Below are 15,457 nucleotides of genomic sequence, written 5' to 3'. Positions count from 1 at the left end.
AGTGGCCCTGGAGATGTGGATTATTCCCCCTGCCCATGCCCCTTCCCCGAGGAAGAGTTCTGCCCCTGAACCAAGGGTGATCTGTCTACCCCTCTTCCGTGACAGCTGGCAAATCTTACCTGACGGAGCCCTATCTGGCTGCACTTTCCACCGCATGGACACTTCTCTGGGCTCTAGGGGCACAGGCACAGTGAGCAGCAGTGGCCAGGCTGGCACCTTCCTGGTGGCTGCTTCTCCTTTTCCTCGTGGGCTCGGGCTTCCGGTCCCCTCACCACCCGGGCCTCCTTCACGGCTCCCGGAAGGCCCTGTGAGTCCTGGCACCAGGACCGAGGCACCGTGTGCTTTCTGATGGCACACACGCCCCTTTTAAGTAATCAAACTGCCTTACCGACTTACAACCAAGCCTTTTATTCCTTTTTCCTTCTGTTATTCCACGTCTCTCCCATTCTGCCCAACACAGTTGGATTCTGGACCTCAACTGCAGGACTTCACTTTGACCTCTGTGGACCCTATCCATTCACGTAGCCCAGGGTCCCAGTGTTTCGAGACTGTGATCGGATTTCACTGTGACCCAGCATTTAGACTGTCCTCGTAGGCTCCCTGCCAGCAGGAGTCCAGAAAGCATCCTGTGTGCGTCTTTGTTTAGGTAGCTGATGCCCTGGGTGCCCTTCAGAGAGGTCATTCGGAGTTAGCATGAGCCTATTAATCCACATCTCCAGAGCCCAGTTAGAGAGCCTCCGAACCTTAATGTATTCCAGCCACATTTACCCATCTTGTCTACATGGATAACATGAGAAATTTTGTCAAAATGCTCTGCTAAAACTCACGTGCTTTCAGCCTGCCGTAAGCTTTGATGTGCTAGAATTTTTAAATAAATGAAGTTTGGTCAGCAGGTCACCTGCTTTACTAGCAAAGCTGACTGCGCCTCTTGGTGACTCACTTCTCCTCAGAGCCTCCCATGTCAGTGAGAGTCCTGATCCTCCCGGCTTTCTCTCCTGTGAGTTCCTTGTAAATCCCTTTATTGAAAGAAGGTGAGGGGCACAGGACTGCCCGCCCTTCGGTCACGAGCTCTGGGATAGAGTGGTCATGTATGTACCCAGGGCTCCAGTTCTGGCGCTTTACCCGACAGCTCCTTACACCCAGGCTAGGGTCCAGCCAGTTCCATTCCCCTCTGCTGCTGGCCCAGGCAGGAGTGTGTCAGCCGCAGCATGCTGGGGCCACCCTCGCACTGCCTCTTTCTTCTCAGACAGTGGTGGGAATGCCCCTCCCTTCCTCCTAGCCCATCAGAGATTCCCATAGTGATCACGTCCGGTCTTCTCGCCATTAGCAGCTCAAGAAGTTTCTCTGTGAAGAAATTACCTTAGAGCCCTTCTTAGCATGGAAAGTGGACCCGATGCAGACACTGAAATGCTCACACTGGGGCTGGCCACGGCCCAGAGATCCCCTTGCTCCCCAAGATGGCCTAAAGGGGCTCCACCCATAGAAGGGGCCGCAGAGTCCTTGGTGAGCATAGCTTAAAATCAGCCCTCTAGCTTAGCTTTGCTGACCTAAAAGGATGTGAACTCCTTTCTCTTCTCCCCTCCTGCTTTCCTCCTTCCTGCCTCTGCTGCTCTTCTGCCCTAGAATTGAAAGATTGCCTAGCACTTAGAGGCCTAAGAAGTCCCAGTTCTAGGGAAAGCAGGTTGTCATTTTCCAGGGAACCCACTCCCCAAGGCTGCTAGGCCCTCACCCCTTTCCTTCCTAAAGCCACAGCTTAGCACAAAACCTCAGAGTGAGGCCCGCACCCCAGCCTCAGACCTGCTGGTCTCCCACAAGGGGCCATGAGGCTGAGTTTAGGTCTGCACAGTCCTAATGGAGAACCTAGTCTTTCTCAGCACCCCACTGGGCTGCCAGAGGTCACACTGTGTGGGCCCTGTGTCACATCCTGTGGCCTGATCCTCCCCTGTGGCAAGGTCTCCAGCACCTCAGTGACCGCAGAGTCCTCCTCTGACACTGTGATTAGCAGAGGGAAAGTGCTCACGGAGGTGCGCCCCTGGTCACAGTTTTCTCCTTTGACAGTGACAACCTGGAGACAGTTTAAATGGGGGAAGAGGGGGGAACTACAGAAAAGAAACCTCTGGGACCCCTGATTTCCATCTTCACCAGGTACCCAATCCATACCCTTCCCCTGCATCCTGTTACAATCAAGCAGATTCATAGGACTCAGGCCCTGGGACTGTGACAGTCAGTGACAGTGACCGTGTGTGCCTCCCTGTCTCCACCCGTGGGGCTGGGCATGCACTGCACCCTGCACTCCTTGACACACAGCACCATCTTCCTGTGCAAGGGCTTCAGCTGCTTGTCTGAAATCCCAGCTGGGACTCAGACCCAGGCAGCCTGGCTCCAGGACTCCTCTTCCCTCCCCTTCAACCCAGGCGGGAGGCTCTGCTCAGCTCAGCTGTCTGCTGCTCCCACCTCCTCCCAGGGCGTGGCCCCACTCCTCCTGGCTCTGTGTCCTCTCCTTCCTTCCGGCTGTCAGCCCTGTGGGGCTCCCACCACTTCCAGCCTGGGGCCAGACTCATGGGTGGGGCCCGAGGTTTTCTAAACCAGTTCTTCCCTAGTCCCAGAGGCACACCTGCCTGGTGTGGGGGACATCGAGGCATCTGTCTCCATTAGGTTGTGGTCCCTAGAGACAAGGCACACCTGCTGTCACCCCGTAGCTCCCACTACTGGCTCTGGGTGTCACTCGGCTCCAGCCAGGGACCCACTCATACTCTCTGTGTTGATGTCTTACAGTATGGGACACTGATAATGTCTTCAGCTCCATTTTCTCTCCTTTCTCCTTTTGCAGCAATGGATGGTGTGCCTTTTATGATTTCAGAGAAGTTTTCATGTGTTCCAGAAAGTGTAAGTTTTCTGCATGATCGCCCCTTCTGCCACCCCCAGCCTAAAGTCCCTCTGCCACTGTTTCCATGCATGCAGACTATTGTGGGCGCCTTGCACTGCCTGCCCCAGGGGAGTCATTTTTGCCTCTCTCCTCCTGAGACATGAATCCCACAGCCTGGTGACTCTGACTCCTGCGAGCTAAGGGGGTGTCGTGCTCATCTCTAGGCCCCTTCAGCTGATACCTGCACCTAGTAGGTGCTTGAGAAGTGGAAGCAAAGAGCAGTGAGGGCTAGTGGGGAGTGAGAGGAACTGGTAGACAGGTTCATAGGCTGCCGAAACTTTCATTTCCACCATGACAGTAAATTGCACTTCACTGCTTGTGAAGGCTGTTTCTCAAGTTCAGCTTAGTCATTTTTGTTCGTTTTTATTTAACAGTGACAGTTTCCTGCAGCAAGGAGGCTGTCGCATTTTCCTGGTGCATTGCTGTGTCCTCTGCTGTGGCTCAGAGGATTGGGTGTGCAGGGCGCCCCTGGCTGCAGGTCTCTGGCCTCACTGACTCCACCGTACACTGGAGCACCCCAAGCTCCAGGCCAAGCCCTGAGCACCTTGAGTACAGAGGACTGAATGAGCCGGCCTGGACTGGAAGCCGGGATCCAGAACTTGAGAGCCACCTGCCATGCACAAGGCCCTGTGCCGGGCTGCAGGCCCCAAGTGCCCTGCTGGGGACACCTCTCAGACAGAGCCTGCGCCCTAGGACAGCAATGGCCCTCCCTAGGTACACAGGCCTGGCCCACACCAGCTCAGAAAATTTGTTTCGGGCATTTTATCCTTTCTGCAGAAGACTGCTTTGAGTTACTACTCAACATGAAGGCCTCAGTTTGGGCACCAGCTAAAGACCCCTTCAGTGTTTTTCTTGGACCCAGTTTAAAACCACCCTGCTCATGATTTGACCTGCTCTGTAGTTTCCATTTTCATGAAATATAATAGGCCTCCTCTGAACCCTTCTGGTAAGCAGCTTAATCTTGAAAAATGCTCCTGACGTGACATGCCGGAGCTTGAGTAACTTCCACAGACTCCACTTGGCCGCGTTGCCATGGAGATGCTGGCGCCTCTCCCGCTGGCTCCCTGGGCGAGGCAGCTCTGCCCTGCTCCCCAGCTCCAGTTGGGAAAGTTTAGTGGAGTAGTTAGAGCCTAATGATGCAACAGCTGGCCCTCTGCTGGATCCGGGCAGCGCGGGCAGGCGGCCCCATGCTCCCGCCCCTCGGGCTGGCCGCACGAAGAGAGCCAAACTGTTTTGTGGCTACTGGCAGAGCAGCCCTGGGAGCGCAGTGTCTAATTTGGTGACCCTGTCCCAAGATTGCCCTTGCAAATGTGCTGCTGCCGACTCAGCAAGTGCTGGAGGCCGCAGACTCAGGCCAAGCCCAGCTCGAGCCCTTCCCAGCTCTTCTCTCCTAAAGTCCCAGCAGCCTGCCCCCGCCAGAGGGCCCACCCAGACAGCTTTGTAACAGGCTAACAGCGGGGGAAATGCTATAGTGGTTTAACCTGCAGCTGCATCACAAGGATCCCAGTTTTGAATCCAGGTCCTTGCACTCCAGCTGGCTTTGTGCTCCGATCATGCAGGAAATCTAGTACAGGCGCTAGCTCCATGCTCACCCCTAGGCTGCTGCTGAGAGGTAGAACCACCTCTCAGGTTCCATCTGCTCATCCCATACTGCCAGCTGCTGACCCAGACCCAAAAGGCTGGGCCCCTCGCCCTTTTGGAAATGTGAAACTAGTGTGCCCAGAAGGGACTCGGACCAGGGCCTCACAGCCAGGCTCCTCTGTTTCAGCCCAGCCACACGGGCCTCCAGCCAACTCGCACTGCCTGTATATTTGGCTTTTTATGCTCTCTTGTTGAAAAGGCAGCATTTGCAAAGAAAGGTCCTCATATTCATGCAATTATAGAAACTCCCATTAGAAGCTAGACATGGTGGTACATGCTTCTAATCCAAGCACTCTGGGAGACTGAGACAAGAGGATTGCAAGTTCAAGCCTAGCCTGGGTAGTTTAGCGATTTGGCAACAACCTGTCTCAAATACAAAACAATTATAGCTTGATGTAAAGCCCCTGGGTTTGATCTCCAGTACTGCAAAAGTAAAGGCCGGGAAGGAGGAAGCGGGGGAGGAAGGAGGGAGCCAGGCCCCCCATTAAAACGCAGTGTTGCTTCTTACTACCTCGGCTTCACAAATGGCAACTGGTGGGCAATTGCTTCATTCACCCGGTGCTTCAAAGACCCGGAGTTCCCTCAGCTCCTTCCCTGGACCCCACAGGCTCCCGGAACTCCTTCGACACCCTGTAGACACAGTGGTCAGTGTGGCCCCTGGTGACACCCTTCACCTTCCATCCCACAGTTCCAGCAAGAAGGAGAAAACCTTGCCTGTGGCAGCAGGGGGAAGAGGTGAAGTTGACCAGCCACAGTGACTGTTGTCTGGGAAGCCACCACCCTCCTAGGTGCCGCAGACATGACTGATGGTGGCCCACAGTACAAGGGCTCGATCCCCCAGAGGCCACCATGCTCTCTGTCACTCCTCCCTGTGCCCTGGCCAATGCTGCAGAGTCACAGTGTCAGCTTCCTGTGGAAGTGGGTGGAGAAATGCTGGCCCCACGGGGTGGTTGGAGATTTCACTCTCGCCATGCATACAAGCAAATATGAAAGAGGATTTTTCTGGCCATTAAAAAGGGTGACTTGGTTGTATTTCCAGATGCAGCCCTTTGATCTCTTGGGAATTACCATCAAATCTCTAGCAGAAATTGAGAAGGAGGTAAGTGAGCTGCCAGAGTGGTGGCAGGTGGTCAAGATCTGCTGTCCAGAACCAGCAGATAGGGTTGCCCTTCTCTGGGGCAGGGGGGAACCTTCACTCAAATTTATTTCTTAAAAAACCCTCACTTTTAACGCATGTATTACTTCCTGTCGAATCCAACCAACATCTTGTCTTCCCTAAGTCTGAAGGTTTTAGGTGGCACACGGAGCAATCAGTTCTATTCATTTTTTTTAAATGGTTTGGTTCAGCAAGGGTGGAAGTTGGGGACAGGCACAAGGTTTTATGATTGGCCATCAGGAGGGCCTTGAGGGAAGTGGTCACACCTCTCAGAGGTTTGGGTCTGACTTAGAGGAAGGGTCAGGGCACCTTGTCCCAGCTTGATGAGTTAGAACCCACTTGGCAGCCTGGTTTGTGGGAGCTTGGACATGTCTCTATAAAACAGATATCCAGGAGAACTCTGAGGACACAAGGTTAAGATGATGAAATCAAACTGGAGGTCAGATCTGCCAGGCACGTCTGCGTCTTCCTAAGACAGCGTTAGAGCTCGAGTCGTCTTTTAGGTATGGAAGGTTGTTAAGCAGTCACGTGCCGCAGCCAGCTCTCCTCAGAGAGGAACGTTTGTCTCAAAGATGGAAACAGTAGAACCATTTCAATATTCTCAGTTCCTTGGGGTTTTCTCTTATGTACCCAGCTAGCAGAAGCAGGTTGCATTATTGAAAGATGGCTGAAATCAAGGAAAATTGAATCAATGTAGTACAACAAATTTCTAAAGCTGTCATAGCAAAAATAAGACAAAAAACTCCCCCTTTGTCTTTGATTTTCAGTAAATCACAGAAACCAACCTGATTGCCATCTATAGTTTCTGGGATTTTTTCCCTTGGAACTTAGTGGGGGAAATGTCTGGCTCCTACCTTAGAAGTTTAAGTGCACAGACTTTCATATTTGCCCTTGTTGAAAGCAAGGTAGCTGTGGATGGTGCTGAGGTCACCTGCCTGTGAATGTCACCTCTGCACAGGTCCCTGTACCCTAGAGCCTGGAGGCCGTGTGGGGAAGGCCTTGCAGGGTGGCCTGCTCCAGCTGCAGGTGGGAAAGTGAGGTCTGGCCCTGGCTTCTTAAAGAAACCAAGTTCATGCCAGCTGCCTAGTAGGAGGTGAGCACTTCCCCCCTGTGCTGAGAGCAGGGATGGCAGCAGAACTGTGTCCAAGCAGTATTCTGAGGATGCTGAAGGGCTGGCAGCGACAGTCTCTGGTGTCTGGAGGAAGGGCATGGCCAACCCAACATCAGGCTTCTGGCCTCCAGTCCCCAGCATGCTGCCTCACCTGTGGGCTGTGACAGTTGCATCTTCACCCAAGCACCTGTCCATGCACAGCTCTGAGCCCCAGGCTTTGCGAATCTTGTCACTGGTCTTCACATCAAGTTGACCGCGGAGGCCTTATTCCTTCCTGTTCATGGGACACAAATTGAGACTTCAGGAACCACCATCTTGGGGAACCTGCCCAAGGCAAGCTTGAGGCCCAGGGCTGTCCTTGGGGCCCTGTACAGGGGCTCTCTGGAGTGGTGGGACAGTGGGGCTTAGGAGGCCGGTTGACTTGGGTTCCAGCCCTGCCCGGGCCTTTGAATTGCCAGGAGAGGGTAACTAGGGGAGGCCCAGTACAAGGCCAGGGCGTGTGGTAGGAACACGGGAAAGCTGTCCTCTTTCTGGTCGGGGGTTCCTCAGCGTGTGTTGTGTCGACATCAGGTGCTCTGAGTCACAGTGTGGCTGCCCCTGAGGAGAGAGCCAGGTGGGGCGCCAGCTCTTGCACTTGACCTTTCTGGGCCTCAGTTTCTTTAGTATAAAATCCAGGTAGTAGTAACAACCCTGAATCCCACAGTATTTGTGGGTCTGAGCCAGCTGCGCGTGCTGTAGAGGGGGCCTCGCTCGGTCTCTGCTGCAGTTGTAGTCACAGTCATCGTCGTCGTCACACCTGGTCTCTCTGTCCACAGATCAGGGTGTCCTGCAGCATCCGTCCATCCCGCTTCAGCAGGTCCTGGCTGACCAAGCCTCACTGAATGTCTCATTTTAGTGATCAGTTAAGATAAACAGGTCGGTGTTCAGTATTAAAGTAAGTTAAAGTTACTTTAAATCAGGGAAGTAGAGGTGAGAAAGCTCTACAGGGTGTAAAACCACCACAAGCGTCACCGGGGCAGGGGACGCCCTGGAGTTTTTCATGCGATCAAGGATTCGAAAGTGACCCACAGCAGCCATCCGCACCTGACTCTGAAGAGTGTGCTGGTAGCCACTCCCTGTGAGCGGCTCCTTCCTCTGCAGCAACCTCAGAGGACTGTCTCGTAAAGAAACCCAAAACTGCCCTTTTCAGCCCCTGGATTCAGTTCAGTGCTGCTTGTCGGAGTCGGAGACCTGAAGAGGAGGTGCTTCTGCAACCACCGGCCTCTGCCCTCACCTCTGTGTTCGGCCTAGAATAGGCAGGGTCCCCTGAATCAAACCAAATTCCCTGGGTTGGGATGATTTTTGGGTTTTTTTACAGTATTTTTGCTCATTTCCATTCTAAGCAAGTCTGGTTACATTTGGAGCGGGGCTCCAGGATCTTGGCTTGGACATTTGCTTTGCTAACGGTAAAACTTTGCATTTTGTACAGTGTTAAACCAAACCCCAAAATAAATCAATAGAGTGAGTAAAGGTGAGACAGTGCCTTTGGGTTTGGGGCACAGACTCGTGACCCCAGACACCTCCCAGATCCCCCTAGGGTTCCTTGGCAAGGGAGGAGAGCCCGGTGCTCTGTGCTCCGAACGGAGCAGATGCATCCCCCATGGGCGCAAGTGGGAACACACACTGGCTGGCATCCCAGTGTGCAGACGGGTGTCTGCAGGGCCATGTGTGGACATGTAGGTGGCAGAGGTGACGTGGTGTGGGGGGGCAGGACACAGGCCCCAATCTGCAGGCTGCAGGGCACCTCGTCTGCCACTTAGGCCTGGCCCGGGACACATTCCTCATCGCCCCTGCTTCAAGCTGGAGTGCAGGCCTGATTGTCCCACCCTGTGTGCCCGGCACATCTGCCAGGTCCTTTAGCAGATTTGGGGGGGTAAAAAGGCACTGGAAAGACAACAAAACCTCTCACAATTCGGACATACCCTGTGGGTGGGGTGGGAAATGAAGGACGCTTCGATTAGTAAAAGCTGCAATTAGTAAATGCAAACTCAAATGCAGTTACTGTCCTTACCCTCCCGCTCCCAGTGAGCGCTGCCTCCTGCTTTCCGTCTCCCCTGCCCCCCACAGGCAGCCTCTGCTCAGAGCAGGGGCCCTGCGTCTTTGCAGGATGCCTGTGAATTAGTCCAACCCGCCCATCTCCCCTCACCACGGGGGCACAGAGGGTTTTCCAGCCTGTCCACAGCCATGCCCTCTGTCCCCCACCCCTGGGGCCAGGCAGCAGCACCCTGCGAAGCCCTCATTGTCCCCGGCCCGCCTGGCCGCCCTAGAGAAGCTGCTCCAATTCCGCAGCCAGCCCTGTGATGAAGCAGCTCCTCTCCGAGTGAGAAGACGGACATATAAATATTCCCTGTCTCCGCCGCTCTTTATTTCCCTTGTAAGCAGTGGCCCCATTTCTCCATCTGATGGATTCCCCCTCGCAGCCAGGGTGGGCGCCCCAGCTCTGCATCCAGGCGGCAGCCTCAGAAACAATCCTGTCCCCTGGCTCCCTCTTCCGCTCCGCTCCTGCCCGGCTCCCACCCGCACTGCTGTGGGGCCTCTGTCCCTTTTCTGTCCCTTTTCTGTCCCACTGGGCCTCTCTGGTCTTCCTCTCCACTTGCCAAGTGGGCCAGGAGGCTGCAGCCCAGACCTGCCTCGCCCGTGCAGCTGCTCCTCTGCCACGACACCACCAAGGCTGGGGTGAACTGCACGGGGCAGTGGGAGTCAGGGCCTTCCAGCCCCGCTCAAAGCTGCCTGCTCACCTGCCCAGCTCCCCCTAAACCAGGGTGCGCACTTTTGAAAAACGTGGCCGGCCGAGGGAAGAGCTCATTAGCCTACCTCCTTCCTGGCGAGCAGAGGACCTCCATTTTCACTGGACTCGAAAGCTGAAAGAGGAGGGAGCGTCTAATTAGTAAAGAGACGATCTAATACTAATCACTCCCTTAAAATTGACAAGGGAGGCAGTTCATTTAACCACTTAATTGCTACAGGTTTTTATGGGCTGCTGTTTACAGACATATTTAATGAAGAAGTTATAAATTTAAGGGAGCTTAAAATTTTAATTTTATACCTAAGTATTTTCCTTGTTCTCCTGTTTGTAGTCAATCCTCCAGAGTGTAGTCACGTGGAATGTTCTTTAAATGAACATATTTGCTAACTGGCGTGATTTCAGTTTTTAAAACATTGGTTCCAGCAATTAGGCATTTTTTTCAGTTCCCAAATGACTAGAGAAATTCGTCTTGATTATAATTGCTCTTAGCCACGCATATCTAATTTGTGTCTTTTTAAGTGTTAATTAGTAAACAGTTTGAGCTGACATCTTTATGTGTTTGTGTGTTGAAAAATGGAGCTTATTGCTTATTTAGCTTGGGGCCGATTCCACTAGCATTTACGTCACGACACTGAGGTGAAATTAATGAAAATACACTTGGCAGCAAGAGGTAAGAAGAATTTTCAAATTCCACTTTAGGAGGTCCGCTTTGCCTGGGCCTCTGCAAAATATGTGGTTAGTTAGGGTGGATGCGGGTCTACATCCTGCAGGAAAGAGGAAAGAAGATTTTTTGTATCGGTAATGAAATGGCAGAGTCCCAATTTTATAAAAGCAAAATGTTCAGATCCCAACACAATTGTTCATTCTTTCTACTTTTGGAAAGCTTTCATTGTGCTTATTAATGTGAACAAATTTCACGGAGGGATAGGGTGCAGCCACGCGATCTGTGGTCCCTTTGCACCATCTAGTGGTCGAGCCTTAAACTGCAATGGGAAACAGTGTCTTCTCTTGAAATTCAGCGTTGTCCTTTGGATTGCTTCATTTTTCAGTCAGGAAGCTGAAATGTTTGGGGAAAGAAACCTGCCCACTTTGCTCATGAGGTAAAAGTTAGTTAAATCAATAGGAACGAATCTATTCTGCTCTTCTTTTGTACTTTGCTTGAAGACAAAGAGCCACTACCTCAAATCTTCCACCTCAGGTGGGCCTGAGACCATTCTGGCCAAAAACAGACTCTTGAGGGCCAGGGATTTAGCTCAGTGGTTCTTCCACCTGACCCAAAAGCACAACGACCCGAGTTCGATCCCTGGTACAAAAAAGAAAAAAAACAGACTCTTGACATTCCCACCACGAAGACATGATACATTGGCAAGGTGCTGGATCTGTTAATTAACTTGATTGAATCTTTCTCTGATGTGTACATAGAGCAAAACATCAAATCATACCCTACAAATACACATAATTCTTGTGACTTAAAAACAAATTTTTAGGTACAGGTGGTACATGGCTGTAATCCCAGTGTTCTGGGAGGCTGAGGCAGGAGTATCACAGATTAATCCAGCCTGGCCAGTTTGAGAACTTAGCACAGCACTGTCTCAAAAAATAAAAGAAGGGCTGGCAGTGTAGTTGTAGCTTAATGCAGTGCCCTAAATTCAATCCCCAGCATCACAAATAAAATAATGACATAATAACCAGTCCCCTGTTGGCTGGCTTTTGAGTTGTTTATTCTCAGCACACGGCACAGTATGCTTCCTCGTGCCTGTACCTTTGTGCCTCTTCCAGCAGGAGAATGAGTGTAACCAGGGATAGAACTCAGGTCCTTGCACTTGTGAGGCAGGCAGCAGAACCATTGAGCTAAATCTCCGGCCCTGCTTCCCATCTTCTAAAGTTGAACATCTCCTCACATGTCTGTGGGCTGCTGTGTTTCTCTTGTGAATCTCTCCTAGGAAGGAAGAAAAGATAGCATCCATAAGAGCTTAGTTAGCTTTCTAAATTCATTTTTAAGGACTCTTTAAAGATAGCAGCTTTTTCTCAGTCATATATTCAAGTACATGCACACACACAATTCAACCAATGTCTTTTCACCTTGTCACTGATGTGTGCTACTATGCAAAAGTTTTCAAATTTTGTAGCAATTTTGTCTTTGTCTTAATATTGTGGTTTGGTTTTCATATCATTCTTAGATTATAAAAACATCCACCCAGGGTTTTTTGGTTTTGGGTTTTGTTTGTTTTAGTAGTACTGAGGATTCGACGAGGGCTTCCACACTGAGCTACGTCTCCAGCACATTTTTTTAAATTTTAAGATCAAGTCTAAGTCCAGATGGAACTTGGATTTGCAGTCCTCCTGCCTCAGCCTCCTTCAGGGCTGTGATTATAGACATGCACCACTACCCCCCAGCTCTTTTGTATTTTAATATATTAAAATGTTAAGTGCTTTTCAAATGCTTAATCCCTCTGAAATGTATTAGCAAGTAAGATCTAGAATCAGCTGTATTTGATTACTTTGCTACAGATGACTTTTTTCTTCCATGACCCTTCAGTGCCACCTTTACCATCCATCTCCATGTGGAAGTGGGCTTGTGGAGGTTTTTCTTGATTCTTCTATGATTCCCAGACTGTTTGAATCTTTTCACTTTATAGTAAGCTTTCGTATGTAGTAGGGTTAGTTCTCTTTTCCCCAGAATTTTCCTGGTTAGTGATGTGATTGTTCTTTCAGCTAAACTTGAGAATCTTTCAGGGGAAGGGGATCTAAACACTCCACGCTGCTGCTTTATGGGAACCACACTGGGTACAGACTGAGAAGGGGTGGTTGGCATGGTCTGTGGAGTATCCCCGTCTCAGGACCAGGTGCCTACGCACCCAGGTGTCTGTGCGTTGCAGGGGTTTCCTTTGTGCAGCTCCCACACGCTCCACCTTCACGCTCAGTGTTCTCATGGCTCTGGTGGACACTCTCATTTCTTCCTTCCTATTTCCTGTCACTTACAAATAATGAAGTTGCTGGCTTTGTTCATTATTCTGGAGCTGGCTGTCTGGCCAACTTCCTGTGCTGTTTTTGAAGGATTTCCGGGGCTCCCACCCCTTCGAGCAGCTGCTTCCTCCACGTGATGCTCCCTTCCCTGGCTGTTGGCGGACACCTTGGCAGGCAGGTCCAGGTCCTCAACATGAGTTTCTAATGTCAGCATCACTGCTGCATTTTGGTTTGCTATATATAAACATGTCCTCTTTTCTTTTGACTGTGTTCAAGAATTGGCCATCTCTTTCTGTTTTCCTAAGTGTTTTGTTTGCATCAGGAATGAGTGGTGGCTTTTTAACCATCTGTGGAGATGCTGATCCTGTGGCACATTCGTGTCCACAGGGTCCTGAATTCTGAGAGTCCTGGGCCCCTCCCCACTGCCCTTTGGGCTCTGCCTGCCGAGCACAGCTGAGGCCCAGGGGATTCATAGGCAGAGTCAGCCCAGGGCATGGAGACTCAGGGAAGCGGAGGAGATATGCTGCAGACAGAGCCACTGCCTGGCTGCAGTCATGAGCTAAACACCTGCTCGGGCAAAGTCAGAGTCAAGGAGAATGTTTGGGCTTCTGCACGTCCTTCATGGAAGGACTTCTCTACCTTTCTCTCGTGATGTGTGGAATTCCTCCCCCTGTGCTTTTTAAACAAGGTAACACCCCAGAATACCAACAAGCAGAAGGTTGCGTAGCATTTGTGTAACATGAGCATAAAGGCAAAGAAGGGGCTACCTTCCCGAGTGTCCCAGCTCTCCATTTTCCACCCAGAAACTGGAAGTCAGCATTGTTTTAGATATTTTCTACCGGTAATCTAGAAGAGGAGAATCAAGACACCTGCTTTCTCTTTATTTCGGGACTTGGGGTTGAACTCAGGGCCTTCACACTGAGCTACATCCCAGCCCTTTTTTTTATTCTGAGACAGGGCCTCACGATGTTGCCCAGGCTGCGTTTGAACTTGCAGTCCTCCTGCCTCAGCCTTCCAGAGTGCTGCGATTACAAGCACATGCCACCATGCCCTGCTCAGATACCTACTCTAGGTGACACGCAGGTGGATTCTGAAATGCCATCTTACTAGGCGAGGCAGCCTGCTGGCAGCGGTGGTACAGCTGTGGTGCTCATTTCGGCAGCAAAGGCACCTGCCAGTCCACACCCCTGCTGCACCCCCACCTGAGCAGGCAGGCTGAGCATGCAGGGGCCAGGAGTGGACTTGCTTCGTGTCCTTGTTAATCGTCCAGCAGTCTCCAGTCCTGCCACCTAGTGTGCTTTCTCCCTTTTTTCTTGCCATATGTGGTCTTCTCAACCTTTCCTTCTCCTTTAAGAGTCGGGGGTGCAAGCACTGTTTCCCCTTCCTGTATAGTGTGTCCCCATCATCCCCCACACTCACCCACAAATGCTATCACAGCCACCTGACCCACTGCCCGGCGGGGTCTGTGGGAAACCAGAAGTGTACACCTCTCTAGAGGAAGCGGGCTCTGCTCACCTGGCTGAAGCTGATGGTTTGTTTGGCAGAAAAGAGGCTCTGCAGCTGCCATGTCTTTCAACAAAGTCTGGGTAAATGTTGGCATTTTATGCAGCCTCACAACCTTTCAGTGTTGGTAGCTACTTGTAAGCACCACTCAGGCTGGCACCGTGTGAGCCTGCAGCCTGCACGTGCTCTGTGGAAATATACAATTCACCATCCACAGGGAGTGAGGGCATGTGGCCACCAGCAGGCACTGGGCTTGGGATTTGCCACACGCATGTCGCTGTGCCGTGGCACGGGGCCATCCCAGAGGACCCAGGGCTGGGCCCACAAGTGGCAGCTGCCAGAGGACTGAAAACCAGCGTGACCAGCCCCAGACCTGAGCCACCAAACTAGCCACTGCCTCTCCTTTGATTAAACTGTGCCCAGCACCTGGCCTGGCGGCCACCTACCCGTCCCTCACCCACCCACCCATCATTCACTTGTTCATCCGCCCACTCTTCCATGCAGCTGCTCTGAACCATGAGCTCAGCCAGGCCGTGGAGCTGCAGAGCTTCCTGAGATATTGTGGGCACCCTGCGCTTGAGGAGCCCCGGGGAACAGGGTGCTTCCCAGAGCAAGGGCCCCTCCAGCTGGGTCACAAAGGCCAAGTAGGACTTTGCCACTCAGGGAGAAGTGCGTTCCAGACAGAAGGGCGCCCAGAAAGGAGCTCAGAAGGGCACAGAGCTGCAAGTGGTGCGTGGCGGAGAGAGGGAGGGGACCCGAGAAGCCACCAGAGGAGGCCTCTGCAGAGCCTGTGCAGTCCCTCTGGCTCAGCCAGCTCAGCTGCTCCCTGTGCTGAAAGATGCGCTTTATGAGCCGAGGGTGCCCTGAGAGACTGGGCCTGACCTGGGCCTGAGCACAGGGAGCAGGTGTCCCTCAGCGGGACTGGCCCCGGGAGGCCTGGACTCAGCAGGAGGTGGATGTGGAGGGCCACTGCCAAGCACAGTGGGCAGAGACAGCTCGATGGGCCCTTGCAGAGGACAGGGCAGCCGCGGTGGGTGGTCCTGGGCTCAGCCAGCATCTTCCCGGGCTGGACTGTGGGGTGGGGACAAGCGGTGCCCGGGTGTGTGGCTCTGGCCCCTAGAACTGGGCGGAATTGAGGGGTGGCATGAACTAAACTGAGAGGAGCCTCTGGACCCAGCATGGCCCCTGTCCAGGGGCTCCGCAGTGGCTGCAGGAGCCCTCCCCGCCCTGTGCAGCCCCAAGGGTGGACGGCTAAGGGTGCCCCCCAGCTTCGTCCCAGCCCTCGTGGCCTTGGTCAGGAGGCTCAGCCTCCCATAGACCTCATTTCCTCCCCTGCACTGGGAAGGCTGTGAGGGTTCTGTCCCAGTA

At 52.5% G+C, this 15,457-nt stretch overlaps 1 protein-coding gene across 5 annotated transcripts in view; it reads left to right on the top strand.

Moving 5' to 3' along the window:
- Positions 1–15,457, top strand: part of Mvb12b (multivesicular body subunit 12B) — a 169,782-nt gene that overhangs the window by 146,158 nt on the left and 8,167 nt on the right. Inside the window, exons 8-10 of one of the 5 annotated variants that reach the window (XM_087183189.1) lie at positions 2,831–2,886; positions 5,607–5,666; positions 7,650–14,556. The exons of 3 other annotated variants lie outside the window; for them this stretch is intronic. In XM_087183189.1, the coding sequence (XP_087039315.1) occupies positions 2,831–2,886; positions 5,607–5,666; positions 7,650–7,715 (182 nt within the window). In that variant the 3' untranslated portion in view covers positions 7,716–14,556. Of the gene's footprint in view, positions 1–2,830; positions 2,887–5,606; positions 5,667–7,649; positions 14,557–15,457 lie in introns of those variants that run through there. One more of the 5 variants, XM_087183187.1, reaches the window with a different exon arrangement.

Source organism: Heterocephalus glaber, unplaced genomic scaffold (genome assembly GCF_053883595.1).
Source record: "Heterocephalus glaber isolate CG9 unplaced genomic scaffold, H.glaber_assembly_v1.0 deba00001479, whole genome shotgun sequence".
Classification (NCBI taxonomy): domain Eukaryota; kingdom Metazoa; phylum Chordata; class Mammalia; order Rodentia; family Bathyergidae; genus Heterocephalus; species Heterocephalus glaber.
This window is presented reverse-complemented; position numbering and strand designations above follow the sequence as displayed.